The sequence below is a fragment of the Eptesicus fuscus genome, chromosome 16 (genome assembly GCF_027574615.1).
Source record: "Eptesicus fuscus isolate TK198812 chromosome 16, DD_ASM_mEF_20220401, whole genome shotgun sequence".
NCBI lineage: Eukaryota > Metazoa > Chordata > Mammalia > Chiroptera > Vespertilionidae > Eptesicus > Eptesicus fuscus.
Genome location: NC_072488.1, coordinates 2406251 through 2424219, shown reverse-complemented (window position 1 = coordinate 2424219; position 17969 = coordinate 2406251). Strand labels below are relative to the sequence as shown.

The 17969-nt window shown below is 46.9% G+C and overlaps 1 protein-coding gene across 4 annotated transcripts in view; it reads left to right on the top strand.

Annotated features, from left to right (window-relative positions):
- Positions 1 to 17969, top strand: part of NOL10 (nucleolar protein 10) — a 112659-nt gene that overhangs the window by 39776 nt on the left and 54914 nt on the right. For all 4 annotated transcript variants that reach the window (XR_008558499.1, XR_008558498.1, XR_008558500.1 and 1 more), the window contains exons 14-19: positions 6030 to 6156; positions 9019 to 9098; positions 9290 to 9388; positions 10348 to 10437; positions 16011 to 16184; positions 16421 to 16668. Coding sequence is in view for 1 of the 4 variants with exons in the window: in XM_008138373.3 (XP_008136595.2) it covers positions 6030 to 6156; positions 9019 to 9098; positions 9290 to 9388; positions 10348 to 10437; positions 16011 to 16184; positions 16421 to 16668 (818 nt within the window). In the remaining 3 variants the exon portion in view is untranslated. The remainder of the gene's footprint in view (positions 1 to 6029; positions 6157 to 9018; positions 9099 to 9289; positions 9389 to 10347; positions 10438 to 16010; positions 16185 to 16420; positions 16669 to 17969) is intronic.

Genomic DNA, 17969 nt, shown 5'->3' with positions numbered 1-17969 from the left:
ACTCACAGAGCCCTGCAGAGAGGAACTGTCGGATCGATCGACTGGCATAAGCAATCCTGATGATTTCATTTCAGTGCCTAAATTACTTTTCAGATACTAAATCAAAATTGAAATCATAGTAGATAATAATTTTTCTTCTTTTAAAATAAATGTTGAAATTAAATTGCCTCTTTGCTAATCTGATTTTTAGGAATGAGTGAACAAAGCACGACAAGTAGAGTACCTTTAAATGACTCATAATTACTCACAAAATGCACATAGACTTGGGCGTGCAATCAGGCAGCTCGTTATGTGGCAAATGCAGTTACATGCCTCAGAGCGTGCCACTCCCCGGCTCCCCCGGCTCTCCCCGTCTCGGGCCTGTGAGCAGTTATTATTAAGCCCAGCGGTCAGACTCTGAAACTGCGTGCCGCTGCTAGTGGTGCCTCTCGGTAACAGGAGGGAAGTTGTGAGTTCACATATTGCAGAGTCGGTCCTCTTAGTTGGCAAAATCCTGCTGGAGGTTGCAGGCTATGCAATTAGAAAAATTATCATTAATCATAACAGTGGGCAATGATATTCACAGTATAATATACCTTCATCCTCTCTGAGCTGCAATTCTGAAATCCAAAAAGCCCTGGAAAACCTTTTGTAACTCATTGCTGGCAAAGCCGAGCCTGAGCTTCATTAACACTCAGACCTTCCATGTGCAGATGAGGCTTTTTCTAGCTTTATTTATCCCGAATCACCGATACTGATGTGCTTGATTATGGACCACTGGCCTAGACCCACGGAGGACATTTTGTAATACACAGTATACATGCTGTCTTGCCTTTTAAAATGCAAAAAATTAATTTTATGTAACATTAAATTCTAACTATGGCAGTTGTGTTTTACTGAGTATAAAATCATGACCTCTACGAGTTTTTCAAGATAGCGTGTCTCCTCTCTTGATCTCCTGTCCTCAGAACCATTTAAAAATCTCTCTTCTGTGGCACCAATCACAACATTGTTTTCCAAACTCGTTTTACTTATATTTGACAGCTAGCACTGCTTTTAGTAAATGCTCACGTAACCTTTTGAATGAATGAAGAAAACTAAGAACCATCTAGTCCTTCCACACAAAGATTGCTGTATGTGAAACAGCTCTTCTGTTGAATTTCATTCCACTGCTGCTTTCATAGATATACTGCTGCTGCTTTCATAGATATACTGCGCCTGTTTCTAGCCCTTCAGCCATGTGAGCTATGCTCTCCAACACTATTATCGTTCTCTTTCCGATTAGCATTCCGATATAGGCCCCACCTCACACTGGTTGCTGTGATGCATGCTGAACAAAGTTTTAAAGAAATTTTAAAAACTCAGCTGCATGTGCTTGGTTGTATTATATACTTCTACACGCCCTCATGTAATTATATATCAGGTAAAGCTTCCACACATAAGCTCATTTCCATTCAAAGTTATTGTCTGTTGATACAGTTCTGGAGTAATTAAAAATTTTCTTAGTTGCTGTAGTTTTTTAATTATTAGTTAAAAATACAAGATAATTTCAAATTTAATTGCTGTTCTATGTTATTAATTATTTTCTTTTATATTAGTAGTAGGAAAATAATGCCCTGCCTGGTTTGGCTCAGTGGATGGAGCGTAGGCCTGGGGACTGAGGGTCCCAGGTTCAGTTCCAGTCGGGGCCACATGCCCAGGTTGTGGGCTCGGTCCCCAGTAGGGGACATGCAGCAGGCGGCCGATCGGTGATTCTCTGTCATCACTGATGTTTCTGGCTCTCTCTCCCTCTCCCCTCCTCTCTGAAATCAATAAAAAAAATATTTTTTTAAAAAGTAGGAAAATTATTTTGTCATAGCATTATAAGTAACTTGAACAATGGTGGCATTTACACTAAATTGGTATAGTTTGGGTCTTTGTCCCCAATAATATTAATAATACTTTACTTTGTGGTGGTTATTTCATCCCCCTTGATCTGTTTAACTGTTCATCTGGTGGGTTCCCCCCTCCCCCGCTCCCTTGCTGCCCCCCCGCCCCGCCCCGTCTCTATTCTCCTTAGCACAGCTCCAGGTTTGGCACAGCAGTTTTTCAAAGGTGCAGTGGGAGAAGAGAGCGCCCTTCTCTGTCAGCTCCCTCAGAATATTAATATTCATCCTCTTTCCTCCCACCCTTAGTCATGTCTGTCCATTACCAGAATACATGAGAATTTGGAGTTTTAAAATTAAACATATAATTAACATTTTAAAGGCAGATTGTAATAATCGAGGCAAATGATCGGGCACGTGGCATGTGTTTTTATGTACTTTAACACTGGTTCTTCTGCCTCATGGGTTACAGCAGGCAAATACTTGGCTCCATGTGAGTGGAGGCCTTCCCATAGCATGTTGATAAAGATTCTTTCCTATTTTGGAGGACCAAATATTTCCGTTTAGATTGGTTGACAAGATTGGCGTTGAAGTTGCTAAGGGACCCATAATATCCCTTTATAGCAGTTTAATGACGCAATTCCCAGTTCTCTACTTTTATTGACTCGTGACTTTAGGAAATTTTTATAAATAAAAAGTGGAAGGACATTAACAGATAATAGAAGTTTAAAATAGAACAGTCCTTTTTCTGAAACAGAACTCTTAAGGTGCATAAAAATGTAGATAAACAAGTAATCCATTTTGATCGAAGTATCCTATATAATAAAAGGCTAATATGCAAATTGACCAAACAGCAGAATGACTGGTCGCTATGACACACACCACCAGGGAGCAGACGCTTAATGCAGGAGCTGCCCCCTGGTGGTCAGTGTGCTTCCCCAGGGGGATTGCCACTCAACCAGAAGCCGGGCGCACGGCTGCAAGCACAGCAGTGGTGGCGGGAGCCTCTCCCACCTCCATGACAGCACTAAGGGTGTCTGACTGACGGCTTAGGCCCCGGGAGCAGGCCTAAGCTGTCAGTCAGACATCCCCTGAGGGTTCCTGGACTGTGAGGGTGCAGGCTGGGCTTGAGGGACCCCCAAGTGCATGCATTTTGTGCACCAGGCCTCTAGTATAATATAGCAATATAATGACAATACTGGAAACCTAGAAACTTTTGAAGTAGTAGTAATAGTATACCAGTGGTTCAGAGATGTTTACTTGAAGTTGTAAAGCCTGAAATTAGGAAGTAAGTTAATATATTTTTAAGGATTAGTTGAAGGTTTAATATATTCATGAATGAAAATAGCAGGGACTTTTACCCTCTAATTAATACTGTGGCCATTCTGGGTTCAGCACAGCAGTGCACATGAGTACGCCCCCTCACTGGCTGTGCGGCCACTGCTGGGGCACCTTCATGGTAGACCTTGAGAAAAGCTCTTCTGTGGATAACCCTGAGGTTTGATGCCACTTAGAGCGGTAATCCCAGCTTTGTTATGGTTCTGATGTGTTTTTTCCCTCTGAAAAGGAACTAGGGAAACGTGGCTAATAAAATCAGCCCATTAAATTTCATTTTGTTTTTGATGGAAATATTTCCTCCTATAAAATGTAATGACCGTGACTGATTGCAGAGGTTATTTACCATAACCAGACTGTCCCTGAGAGGCAGTTAGAGCAGGTCCATTGGAATCAAAAGGCGTTTGTGGAACATGATGGAAAAGGACCGTGAGAGTGAGTTCAGGTCTGGTCTGCTGTTTTGATATTTCAGCCCGTGTTTATGACTGATTTAAGGTTCGAAGGTGAAACTCTTGATTGCGAGGTTTGTAGTGACCAGTGCCTGCGTGCCAGGAGGCAGAAGAGGTCTGACTTCACCCAAAAGGGTCCTCAGATCTAATAGTGTTACAGTGAGGTATTGGAATGTTTTAATCTGAATACGGACAACTGGACAATTTAAAACATTGTCTTAGTACCTTATTCACATGAATTCTTGAGTGCATGTTTTCTGTGTGAACAGGTTTATTTAAGAAATATTTATTGACCACCTACTGCTTAGCAGGCAGTGTTGTAGGTCCTGGAAATCCATCATTTAAAGCAGATGAAGTCCCTCCTCTCAGGGGCCGTGCCGTGGATCGCACATTCTGGAGGAGTGGTGATGGTGTACTTCCTTCCTGTCTGAGAGGGAAGGCTGCTGTCTGAGGTCGGACACCAGGGTGTGGGGAGCTTGGCATGGGAGACCGTGGCTGGTGGAATGAGGGACCCTGTGGTTGGGGTCCTGAGCTCTCGCTCTCAGACGGGGCCCGTGGTTTCCCAGCTTGCTCAGGCGTTCATTCCGTCTTGAGTCCTTTCAGATGTCCTCAGTGTCCCACTGGCCTGGTTTCTGCAGCCCTCCCCGTCCTCCCTGTGGGCCCTGCGAGCTCAGTGCATTGCTTTGAACGACTAAGTGTGTCTGCTCGTGTGCAATGCGCGCGTCTGTGCTGCGGCCAGACCGACGCTGCTTCCGGAGGCCCCGGCAGTGGCGGGTTGCACGGCGCTCTCGTGCTTCTGTGGGCGAGGATGTGGCATCGGTACTTGGTGGCTGCAACTACTGTCCTCAGTTACTTCAAATCCTAGCAGTTTCTTCAAAAAGTGTTGTACATTGGCCCTAGCCGGTTTGGCTCAGTGGATAGAGCGTTGGCCTGTGGACTCAAGGGTCCCAGGTTCGATTCCGGTCAAGGGCACATGCCCTGGTTGTGGGCTCGATCCCCAATGTGGGGCGTGTAGGAGGCAGCTGACCAATGATTCTTTCACCATTGATGTTTCTCTCTCTCTCTCTCTCTCTCTCTTCTCTCTCTCTCTCTTTCTCTCTCCCCCTTCCTCTCTTAAATAAAAAACAACAACAAAAAAAAAGTAAAAAAAAAAAGAAAAAAAAAGTGTTGTACATTGAATTACTTTTAAAAGATGCCTTGCATTTCTTGAAGGTTAGTTTTCTAGGATTAGAGTCAAGCCACTTGGTGTATAGAATCTCTGTTTGTAACACTGTGCAGACTGTGCTAACCTGAAACTTCTCAGTAGGACTCCTGTGCTCACTAAGAGTTGTTTTTCGTGTTCACCAGCCCATCGCCGTTAGCTCTGGGGCGGGGGGGGGGGGGGGGGGGGGGGGGGGCATCCTTTCTCATCAGGAAAGGTAACACGGCTGTACCTAATGTCTTTTTTTATTGCAGAGGGCGTTAGGGGGCCCCTTTCTTTGTTATAACTCTTCCTCCCACCTTCCTTCTCCCCACGGTTTAAGCTGGAATTAATCATTTCTGTTATGGTTTCTGTGTACTGATTACTGTCAGAATTCGCAGGCAGGCAGGCAGGCAGGCAGTGGAAGTTCCATTGTGTCAGGCCAGTGTCCTCGCTCCTGAAAGCCCATCTCAGAGAGGATTTCACCAGCACAGCTCCCCACGGGGCCAGCGTCCTCTGGGGTCAGCCTCCCCCTGTGAGGGAGGCGTCTGCGTCAGAGCCCCGACAGTCAAAAGCCACCAGCAGTTCATGGGTCACAACCTGAGCGCCACTCACTCGTATGTATTAATTGGGTGTAAACTGCTCAGGCCTTTGTTCCTCAACCTTTCACCGGGACTAACCCGTGGGTCCTGGCATTGCAGTGCAGGTTAATTCTGAAGAATTTTCTGCACAAAATTTTAATTTTTAATGAATTAAGTGAAGTGGACCATAGAGCAGGTATAATTATTAAGTAATTAGTTGAAACCCCTGAAAAAAAGGTAATTTTCATTTTTGACTTTTGTTTTTCATGAGTGGCAAACTTAAAAAACCTGATATACCCAAAGTACTCCTGTAGATTCCAGTATTGTTTTGAATGCACAAGGTGATAAGTGAATGGATGACTTTTATTAGAAGTGCCTGTTCCTTATATTCCCCTAGTTCTGATGTAAGAATACTCATCACTATCTCTGTATCCCAACCCAAGTGAGATTTCCCCTTTAAAGCCTAGATGTTTCCTACTTTAGTCTCTCCCATTAGGAACTTGTTGAGTGCGTGTTGCAGTTGCTTTCAGTACTTCCGATAGAACCCGGGTTTGGGCGTTCTGTTTGGGGAGACCTGCGGTAAAAGCGCTGACTCTCGGTGACTGAGCAGGTCCGTTTGCTGACCGTTTGTCGCCGGCAGGTGTTGGGCCCCGCTCCCAGGTGGTGCTCCTTCCTGGACAACTTGACGGAAGAGTTGGAAGAGAACCCAGAAAGCACGGTGTACGACGATTACAAGTTCGTCACCAGGAAGGACCTTGAGAATTTAGGTAAGAAAAGAAATTAGGATAAACTGGTTATAGAATTACGTTATTTCTACTTGTTTCGCGGAGGGGAATTTTGAACATTTTAGAAGTGGTGGCATCAATGTTTATCTGATTTTCCAAATCTTCTCTTTCTGCCAAATCAGATATTAAACACAGTACATATTGTTAAATTTGTAATCTGTGCTTAGAGAAAGGTTCAGATAAGTTCAATCTACTGAAGTTTTCTGCATCTTAAATAAGGAATACTTTTTTTAGCGTACTACCTGTATATAGAAAATACATCTGCCAAGAAAACAGTGATTGCCCTGGCCAGTTGTGCTAAGTGGTTAGAGCATTGGCCTGCGGACTCAAGGGTCATGGGTTTGATTCCTGGTCAAAGGCATGAACCTGGGTTGCAGGTTGATCCCCGGCTCCAGTCAGGGCACAGGCCAGAGGCAACCAATCAATATGCCTCTCTCACATAGATGTTTCTCTCTCTCTCTGTCTCTCTCTCTCTCCCCCTGCACCCTCCTCCTCCTTCCATTCCACTCTCTCTACAAAAACAATGGAAAAAATATCCTTGGGTAAGGAGAGAGAGAGAGAGAGAGAGAGAGAGAGAGAGAGAGAGAGAGAGAGAGAAAAGCGATGATTCACTTTTTCAGGTACAATTTGAATATAATGAGGTTTTGAACTATCTTAGAGACTGCAAGTAAATGATTTCTGGCTCACTGTCGGGTCTGCTTTTGAAAAGACCTGATTCAAAATTGAGAACCCATAGATTGACTCCTCAATATGGAGACCTTAATGGGTACTTCAGGGTTAAAGACTACAAACCCAGGAAGGCCTCCTAATAATATCCACACTTGAATGGGGCTTACGTGTGCCAGGCGGTATCTCCTCATCAGTCCTCACAGCTCTGTGCAGTGGATGCCATTACGGTTCCATCTTACAGGTGAGGAAACGGAGACCCAGGTTAAAGGAAGCTGCCACAGGCCTCCGTGGTAGTGAGTGTGAGGGTGGGAGTCAGACCGTGAGTCCATGCTCTTCACCTCAGCCACGCCAGCCTCGCGGAAGAACATGTTTAGCCCAGAAACTCTGGTTCGATGGGGGGAAAAGACGCCATGGCTGGTTCCTGAGGCTGGGAAGGCATAGGGTCTGCTCTCCACACGAGTAGGCAGCTTAGCTGACTTCGGAGCAAGTAGCTGTACAACTGCAGTTGAATGTGAAAAAAGCATCCTGCCGTAAATAGATGAATAGAGTCTCTAAACTTTATTTTTATCCCATATCTCATAGCACAGGTGATCTGGGCAGGATGTTCCCTACCCAGTCCCGTCAGAAAGGCGCTTTACGTTTTGTGCTTTGGTAAGGAACTGCCGTCCCGGCCATCCCTTCAGCTCCCCGGGGAACGGAGCAAGCGCGCTTCCAGCACGGTGTGCAGTGCGTGTTGCCGAAGGGGGTCTGCCCAGACACACGGCAGGTCCCCGGCCAGCCTGTGAGCTCCACTCCTGCTGCCCGATGGGAGCCTGACGGAGAGAAACTCCAGACGGGAGGGACAGGCACACGTTTAAACGTTAGAAGCCCCGCGGCAAAGGGATAAAGGGGAAAAAGGAGACATTTCCCCCCAAATTTCCGGAGAGTCAAAATTAAAAGAAAAAAACTGATAGTTGGAGTTTAGATACATTTAAAAATTTTATATGTAAAAATATACATTTTATATTGAAAGGCCAACTATAGATTACACAAATTGCATCAAGTAGGAAAATGGATTTATCTCTTACTTTTTATTCCTTTGGTTGTTGTTTTTTTCTAATGCCTCATGCAAATTTACAAGAAAATAATTAACTAATAGCTCTTTAAATTGTAATGTTTAAAAAGAAAAGAGTTGGCCCTGACCGGTTTGGCTCAGTGGATAGAGCGTCGGCCTGTGGACTGAAAGGTCCTCCAGGTTGGATTCCGGTCAAGGGCATGTACCTTGGTTGCGGGCACATCCCCTGTGGGGGGTGTGCAGGAGGCAGCTGATCGATGTTTCTAACTCTCTAGCCCTCTCCCTTCCTCTCTGTAAAAAACCAATAAAATGTATTTACAAAAAGAAAGGAGTTGTATTGAGCCTTTTTAAAGGAGACTCATGAATGAAATGGGGTGAAATGGGCGCCTCCTGCCGAAGGGTCTTCCTCGGTGTCTGATTTTCACAGTGGCCGGATGTCAGACCCACCCCTTCTTCACTCGGACAGCAAAAGTCTTTATCATGTTAGTACTTTTGGCTGCTTTTTCAGTTTCTTTACTGTTTGTTTTGGGTGAGGAGGGTAATTAAAAAGTTTAGATATATTTTGTTAAAATGTAATTGTACTGTCCATTTTTAAAACTGTACAAATAGATATGATATTCAACAAAAGTGATACTAGAAATATAGTTTAATATTAAATAAGCCATTGGTTATCATTTTTCAACGGATTTTACCATCATATATAAAACCTTTTCAATAATTTATATTAAAAGTAGAAGTAAGGCTTTCTATAAGTGCTGACTTTTCCCAGCTATGGCCTTTACCAGATCCTATAACATGGTATTTTCCAAGATGTGTCCGTGGAATACTATGTCTGCGGGAAGTGCTGGGCGGGGAGCACCGTGGCCAATGTCATGAGATTGGAGACAGACTGGGCCCACATCCCACCTCTCCTGTGGCTTGGCCAGCGGACTGCACCTCATATGCCTTGGTTTCACCATCTGTAAAGTGGCAATAATAATGGTACCTCTTTCGGCTCCTTGGTGACTGAGGCGGACAGTGCCTGAGAGGTACGCAGCAGTGTCTAAACATCCTAAGTGAATGTCAGTCATTACTGTAAGAGCTTCCCTAAGGGCCTGCCCCCTTCTGATTGACTTCCCCAGGGCTCACGCATCTCATCGGATCCCCTTTTCTCCGGGCATACATGCATGGATTTTTCATGGACATAAGACTCTATCACAAGGTAAGTACAAAAGTGCAGTTACTTTAGGGACTAATGAGCAATCTGTAGACATTTCTTCTCTACTGATTTGCATTTTCATAAAACATACTCATGATTTATAAGAGATCTGTCTGTTCTCCGACATAGTAGTTATGGTGAATATGAAATGTGTTGTTAAATACAATTCTTAAAAATTTTTTTACTTTGAAAAGGTGAAATTGATGGTAAATCCATTCGCTTATGAAGAATATAGGAAAGATAAGATCCGACAGAAGATAGAAGAAACACGGGCACAGAGAGTCCAATTAAAGGTAAATATTGTATTCACCATTGAATTTGCCAGAGAAAAAGTACTTAATTTTCATGTTATTGTTTCAAAGAAGCCTGTCATCCATTTCTGAGTTTTTCCATCTTTTGCTAATTTTTTTGGTATTATATTTTATTTATCACGAGGGTTTTGTCATTATGGACTCTGTGGCAATGGTATCGTGGGAAATCATGCCAGGGGGACTGCTGTTGTCAACCCTAAGAAAGTCGGCGGTGTTTGCCAGTGGCCGCTCGGATTCTGGAGTGCTGGGCCTTTGCTCATCTCCAATGCTTACTGACATCAGGCTGAGTCTCAGGCTGGCTGTTTGGGTCGCAGGAAGTAGGCATTAGACCATGCAGGGTCCAGGGAGCAGTCAGACCACTCTAGTCATGTTCGCAGAGAGAGCTGAATGTCAAGAATGTTAACCAGGCAGTAGAGAACTGAAAAGACAAGGACACGAGGATTGAGAAGCGAGGCCAGGCTGCAGGAGGAGTTCCCATGGAGCTCAGGCTCAGGGCTGGGCACAGACCTCTGAGGGCAGCTGCTGGGCTGAGGGCCTCCGGGAGGACGAGGGTGCTCCTGGGACCCCCTGCCCCCTGGAACCACCTGGTGCTGCCAGGCAGAAAAGTGTCTTCATGCGATGCCAACCCAGCAACAAGCAGGTGGGGACGAGCAAGCCGCCTCTCCTGCCTCCCAGGCCCCTAGCTGCCCCTCTCGATGAAGGCATCCCCGACACGTCCAGTCCTTTCTAACGAACGCTGCTTAAAAATGACACACACTCCTTCCGTGCAAAAGACTGCTTCTTCCCTTTTCCAGGGTGCTGTTAAGTGTTTGTTAGAGAGTGAAGAGTGAGCGCGCAGTGGCAAGGAGAGGCTGGGATGGCGAGTGCTTTTGTTCAGCTTTGCTTAACCTTCAACACTAAAATGTAGGTGTTTTAACACAGCTTGTCTTTTCCTCTCTTAGAAATTGCCAAAAGTTAACAAAGAGCTGGCGCTGAAGTTAATCGAGGAGGAGGAGGAGAAGCAAAGATCTACGTGGAAAAAGAAAGTTAAGGTAAGCTTTTCTAAGGCAGAGATAATATTGATAAATTGCTCCTACATTTTCTTGATAGTAACTTAGAGTTTTTTAATTTTCACTTTAAAAATACACTTGTTTTTCCCCCGACTTAGAAGATAGTATATAGTCAGTATTGGACATTTGTAAAATAGAAAAGAATATAAAGGAGTCACCCATATAACTCCCCCTGGAGGAAAGCAGCATTAATATTTTAGTGAATTTCTTTCCTGTCTTATTTCTCTTAAAATTATAAACTATACTAGCAAGACACTATCCTACCTAATAATCCTATCTAATAATAGACAAATATGCAAATTGACCGTACCTTCTCTATGCCCGCGATTGGCCAGGAGGCACGGGGGGGGCGGGAATCCAGGTGGCCGGGGTGGCCGATTGGGCCGGCGGGACGTTGAGCTCGCGTCGCCAGCAGCGGCTCAAGCTCAGCGTCTGCGCCATGGCTGTGCTGCGGCACAGAAGGGGCCTCTGGGGCAGCGAGCTCACGTCCCACCGTGGACCATCAGAAGCGTGAGAGCTGGGTGCCTGTCCGCTCAGGCACCAGGCCTTTCAGAAGCCTCCGCCACAGCGGAGGCTTCTGAAAGGCCTGGTGCACCAGCGGACAGGCACCCAGCTCCCCCGTGATCGAAAGCGTGTAGGGGACCCTACACGTGCATGATTCAATCATGCACTGGGCCTCTAGTTGTATATATAAAATATTTATCCTGGTTTCATAAAATAACACAAGTAGCTTCCCATTTTATTAAAATTTCTTTGTAAATATTTTTGAGAGCTTTATATTCTACTAGAGGCCTGGTGCACGAAATTCATGCACGGGGGGCGGGGGGAGTTGTCCCTCAGCCCAGCCTGCACCCTCTCCAATCTGGAACCCCTCGAGGGATGTCTGACTGCCCGTTTAGGCCTGATCCTACCTGGATCTCACAATCCAGGACTGCTGGCTCCCAACTGCTCACCTGCCTGCCTTCCTGATTTCCCCTAACCGCTTCTGCCTGCCAGCCTGATCACCTCCTAACCACTCCCCTGCCAGCCTGATTGATGCCTAACTGCTCCCCTGCCAGCCCGATTTCCCCTAACTGCCCTCCCCTGCCAGCCTGGTCACCCCTAACTCCCCTCCCCTGCAGGCCTGGTCCCCCCCAACTGTCCTCCCCTGCAGGCCTGATCACCCCTAAGTGCCCTGACCTGCAGGCCTGGTCCCCCCCAATGTTGTTTTAATATATATATATATTTTTTATTGATTTCAGAGAGGAAGGGAGAGGGAGAGATAGATAGAAACATCAGTGATGAGAGAGAGTCATTGATCGGCTGCTTCCTGTACACCCCACACTGGGGATCAAGCCTGCAACCTGGGCATGTGCCCTGACCAGCAATCAAACCATGACCTCCTGGTTCATAGGTTGACACTCAACCACTGAGCCATGTCAGCTGGACTATAATTAGTCTTTTTATTGTTAAATGTTCTTTTGCTGTAGCTAGATTTATTTATAATTGCAGAAGTAACCAATTTTTACTTAGAATTGGCATATTGGGAGTGTGCATGCTTAACCTTTAACTGTGCCTTACTCTGCTAATGGGAAAATAGACAAAGATCAGTCGTAAAATTGGGTGTTTTCTGTAACCGATATTGTCTGGGCGGGGGGGGGGGGGTCTGACTTTGCAGCTGTATGAAGACTTGCGCCCCAGTGTTCTCTCCTCACCTGCTTAGCCAGGCGGCAGGCACCCGAGCGTGGTCAGTGCTCGGAGTTGAGAAGGTCGCTTCCTTCTCAGGAGCCTGCGGGACCTGACTCTGAGGCAGTGGCCTGATCCTTGCAACTTTGGGCAGCTGCGTTGAGCGCTCAGCTTTTTGTTGGCTTGTTTATTCTTTCTCTGTTCTCTCTGTAGTTTTTAACAAGTAAGTGATAGGAAACAGGCAGAGTGATCGGTGGGAAAAATCATGACTGCCTGTGCTTTTAAATTTTTTTGGTCAAAATATGAATCGGATCATCCTGTAAGCAGCACCGGCTCTGTACTGTTTCTCCTGCAAGTGTGAGGAAGAACTTAGAGACCCTCACCTTCATCACACAGCTGCTTCTCTCCGGCTGCCGGACGCCCGAACTGGCTCTGGCTGCCACCCGGTTGAATTGCGCTAGAAAGCGCTATCTGTCAAATGCGCCCCTTGTTTGCTTTTCGGTGGCGGTGGACCCAAATCAGGCCTTGTGTCAGAGTTCAGTTTCTGTTCAGAAATGCTTAGAGTCTTCTAAACACCCGAGGCTGCTGTTAAAGTTCGTATGATTTGCTATTTAATAATGTTATCTAATTAAAATGAAGACTTTAAAAACCATCCTGGAACTAAAGAAAGAATCCTTCATTATAATTGTAAAAAATACTTGAAAGAATTGTTAAATCCATCAGCAGTTCATTAGTCTTGCCTTTGAACTCGGCTCTTCAAACTCTCAAGAGCTGTAGCAGCTCTGATAATTCCCGATTTGAAAGCCATGAGGTGCAGCTAGGTTCCGCTTTGGCTCCAGCCGAGCTTGCGTGGAGTCAGACAGTGAAATATGTTCCCAGATGTTGCTACCGCTGATAACGTAAAGTCTAGCAAGATGTTTACCGTCAGTTGATGTTGGGCCTGCAGTGGAAAGTGACCCACCACGTAGCGTCTTCTGGGCCCTGTCCAAGCTCAGAGTGTGCTGGTGTTCGTTCCATTGAAAGCGGTTCGTCTGTCCTTGCAGCAGCCGTGTGCGGGGCTCCCAGCGCACCAGGCGCTGGCCAGGCCCGGCCCCAGGCTCAGTTTGTCCTGTGCGGGTTTGATGGTGAGGAGTATCATTTTCTGCCAGCCTTTTGCTGTTGCCTTTAGGTCTCTAGGAACGTACTTCTCTGGGATCCTGCAGCCGCTCAGTCAGTATTGCCGGCGCGACTTCTCCGGGCCCAGTGTACCCTGTGGCCTGGAGACCAGGCAGGGGGCGTCCTTCCAGCCTTGGGGGTTATCCTGTACCATTAAGAGTTTATATTAAAGGAACAGTTCATCTCTAGGGGAAAGGTATAACCGTGCATAGACACTGGGTTGCATCAGATCAATTCCAACATCCAAAGTATTATTTAAAAATCTTTTTAGTACCAGTTAAAAATTGTTGTTATAATAGTGGTACACACACAGTTTAAAAACCTAATATTTCTCCAAGGTTTGTTAAGAATGTTGACTACCCCTCTGTCCTTTCCTCCTCTTCGTCCCCCTCCCCCCTTACCGTCCCTTCTCTCCCCCTCCCCCATTTCCACTTCTCCTGAGATAAACCCTTTTGAGCTGATTATTTTGGTGTAAAACTCTGTGTCTCTTAATAGTGCTGCTTCTTGACTGTTAAATGCCAGGCATTGTCTTCCCTTACCTGCCTCCCACTAACATCCTCTGTAACGGGGTAAGTGGGAGTTGGGCAGTTTTGTGGTTGTGACCATGCAGATGTTCTTCACATCCAGCGGGAGCACACTTCCTGATCGCACTTCCTGCACGGCCCTGGTCTTCCCTGGACTTGATAATGGACTTCTTGTTTGTTTTCTCTGTTGTCATCACTACTTAGCCCTCAATTCTTTGCCCGCTGTCTCAGCTGCATCTCAAGAAACGTATGTGAAGATCAGTAGTTAGATTAATTTTATTTTCCTGACCAGCCTCTCCTACATCTTCCTGCCCTGCTCCGTCTGGCCTGGGCATCCGGGAATCCTGCTCCACAGCCGTCGTTCTGGGGATCCGCTCCCCGCTCCCCACGGTGGATGCAGACTGTGGGACCGCAGTGTCCTGAGGGACGTGGCTTCCAGCCAGACGTGCGTCAGGCAGTCGGGAGGGTGCAGAGATGTCACACCTGCAGGTGCTGGACAACAACACATGGCCCTCGTTGCTGCTTTTCCGCAGGAAGCTCCTTAGGATTTTCTCCTCAAAACAAGAGAGAGCAGGAAAGAGTGCGGGGAAGCCCGTGGCTGGCTCTGTGTCACGCGGCGGGGCTGGCTGCTTGGTGGCCCTTTCAGTCCTGAAACTCGGGTTCTTCCACTGCAAAGTTCTCCGGGGAGAAACTGAAGGGGTTTCTCTCCGCTGTGGTCCGTGGCCGTGTGTTCGTACTCGAGTGAAGGATAGAGAGCGGAACGAAGCGTCCAGGCGGCGGCAGGCCCGCAGGCACTGAGTGGTGGCCTGGCCACGCTGCTTCATGGGGGACGCTCCAGAGACAGTTTAGACACTTTATTTACGGCCTTTCTCCTGGTTGGTCAGATTCTCCTGTGGGAGAACGACAGCCCAGCCACCAGCCTTCTGAGAATGAGCACTCGAGTCCAGAGGGCTGCAGGGGGCAGGGGGCAGGGGGCAGGGTGGTGGCATCCCCTCCGTGCCAACCGCTTCCCCTGCCTCCGAAGTCTCGGCTGGAGAGCCCAGGTCCTAGGCCTTCCTCTCTTGCTTCCAGAATCTCCTTGCCCCGTTCCCTTTGCTGGCCTCTGCACCCTGAAGGCTGGGTGAAGCCCCCTTCCCGCATTTTCAGCGGGTGGGGTTCTAGCAGAGATGACGCTTGTGCTGAAACCACCGTCTTTTCTCAGAAGTCGGCATCGCCTAATTTCCCGGCTGTCATAGCATTGGAATAATTAATTTGTTTTAAATGTCAAACATTCCTCAGATGTGTTGCTATGTTGGGAAAAGCATTAATGAGCACCCTACTCAGATCTGCAGATCTACTTCTTTGAGGTCGGGCTTAGATATAAACAATACTTACAGATGTTTTCCAAAGGTGAGTGGCAGGCGTTTGGTGTACTTACATGAGTGTTTATAGGCGGATCACTAGCCAGACACTTGTAAACCCTGTAGAACATCACTCCCGGCACCTTGTCCTCTGAACACACACAATTAGACGCGGGAAAGTATTTTCCCAGCTGGGTCGGAAGAGTTTTCATTTTATAATTGTTCCTCCAACTCCTGCTTGTTTTAGGCAAAGCAATTCGTTTGTTTTAGAGAAGAGAAAACCTTAAGAGTCTAGCACCGTGCTCCTTAAACATGTTTCTGTGTTCTAGAAGGATGGGAATGGCCCTGTTTCCCAGGAGCTCAGCTGGAGCAGAGACTCGCACACAGGGCCCCCCCCCCCCCCCCCCCCCCCCCCCCCCCCGGTTCATTCTTGACGCTGCCATGTGCTTCCTCGCCTGGGTTTGGAACGAAGTTGAAAGACTCACTAATTTTACTTTTCCTTCTTTCTTTTTTTTGTTTTTTTTCTTTCCTTTTTTTCCACTATTTTTAATTCAGGATAGTAGCTATACTTAAGCCAGGTTTCAAAAATATATATTTTCTTGAAAATGTTACTGAAGAAAATTCTTTCTAATGTATTAAGCATAAACTTAGTCAGAAAGGCTTGTTCCTAGCTCATATGTGTGATGGCCAAGTAAGGCCTGCCATCTATGAATCAGTTCTGAAAACTAATTCTCAAAAAATGGCATAATAATTTGCTAAGTTATGCCTCATGCAGCTTATTAGTTTATAGTTGAGTGAAACGTTTTAAAGCCATCTTTCTGGTCAGACTTTATTCAGGTGTTAACTATAAATGTCGATGTTCTTTTTACAGAGCCTTCCTAATATTCTCACCGACGATCGGTTTAAAGTCATGTTTGAGAACCCCGACTTCCAAGTAGACGAAGAGAGTGAAGAATTTAGGCTTCTGAATCCACTTGTTTCAAAAATTAGCGAGAAAAGGAAGAAGAAACTGAGACTCCTGGAGCAGCAAGAACATGCTGGAAAAGTAACGTCCTGTTCCTTGTGTTGCCTCTGCTTCTGTCGTGTGAGCGTCTCTGCTCCGAGGGGCGGAGCGGAGCTGAGATGAGTGTGACCTGCGGCTCAGCAGCCCCTTGGCCGTTCCGGGCATTTGCCCGATGCGTGCGCTGTCACGTACTCCGAGGGGCTAATGCTATTTAAAAGCAAGAATGGGCCGGTGTTTGGTGGGGGAGAGGAGCCGCTGCTGACTATTTTTACTTTCAGGAAGAGGAGGAAGAGCCGGAAGGAAGGCCGAGCGATGCGGAAAGTTCTGAGAGCTCCGATGATGAGAAGGGCTGGGTCGACGAGGTCAGGAAGCAGCGCCGGCTGCTGCAGCAGGAGGAGAGGGCGAGGCGGCAGGAGCGGCTCAGGGAGGACCAGCAGACGGTCCTCAGGCCCCAGTTCTATGAGATCAAAGCAGGCGAGGAGTTCAGAAGCTTCAGAGACTCGGCCACCAAGCAGAAGCTGAGGAAGTGAGTGCGCGCCCTCGTGCTGGCTGGCGGGGCCTTGCTTTCCCGGGCACGTGGCCCTAAGCATGGCACCCCAGGCTTCGGGTTCCGGGAGGGGAGCATCACGGGCCTCGGGGAGCCCTGGTCTCATGCTGATTCTCTTTCACAACCTCCCGAGGGGCAGTGTGCATGCAGTGAGAGGCAGGGTGGCCTCGCTGTTGGTAAATGTATACCAGGACGTGTTTATGCTGCAAACCACACTCCTGGTGCCCTTGTTTTTCCCCATCAGGCCCCCTAGATCACAGTCTTTTGGACAGTGGCCACTGAGGTAAGATTCCTTGCCTCTTAACAAGTTATTGTGAAAAATTAGGATTTCAGTTATGCCTACCCCCGTAGGTTGCGTAAGTTGTGTCAAAGCCCCTATCGCATGGAATCCGACACTCAGTCATCAATGTGGAGAAATCTCTGAGAGGTTCCCAGTAGCCACTGTGTGCCCAGCACTGGGGAGCCAGGGAAGGGGTGTCAGCTAAAGTAAGGATCAGATCTATTCCTACCCACCACATGATGTAAATGCTACGGAATAAAAGCAGCACATGCTTGTTGTAGAAAATAAAGACAAAAACATAGAGGCACAGAGGGTCCCCAGAAATCTTCAGTGAGATATCTCGGTTGTAGAACAAAGTGCAGGGAGAAATGGGGCACCTGAGACCAGCTCACTGTGCACTAGTTCCGGCTGGAAATGATGAAGCCTGAACCGGGGGAGGGGAGACAGACAAGCCCAGGTTCAGGCTCTGCACTAAGAACAAGGAAGGTGCGTGGCACACACCACATCATCTTGGTTCACCAATTCCATGTCAAAGGAGGAAGGACAGATGCTGAAGTGTCTGGCAGTATAAATAGCACAGTGAAAAACAGGCTTAAGGCCACAAGTATTAAGTCTTGGTGGGGCTTAGCACAAGTGACTCCATTTGGGGCCCGTTTATTTATTTATTTACTTTTCATTTGTTTTTATTGATTTTAGAGGAAGGGAGAGGGAGAGATAGAAACATCAATGATCAGAGAGAATCATGGATCCGCTGCCTCCTGCACGCCCCACACTGAGGATCGAGCCCACAACCCAGGCCTGTGTCTAGACCAGGAATTTCACTTTGACCTCCTGGTTCATAGATCGACATCCAACCGCTGAGCCACACTGGCCAGGCTTGTTTGTTTGTTTTTAAGAATTTCTTTAGAGTATATTACCTAGTGGTGGAATTTCCTGGGTCAACACAAGGATGTGTGGTGAGAAGGCCAAATCACCCTCCCGAAGTCTTAGAGCACTTGGC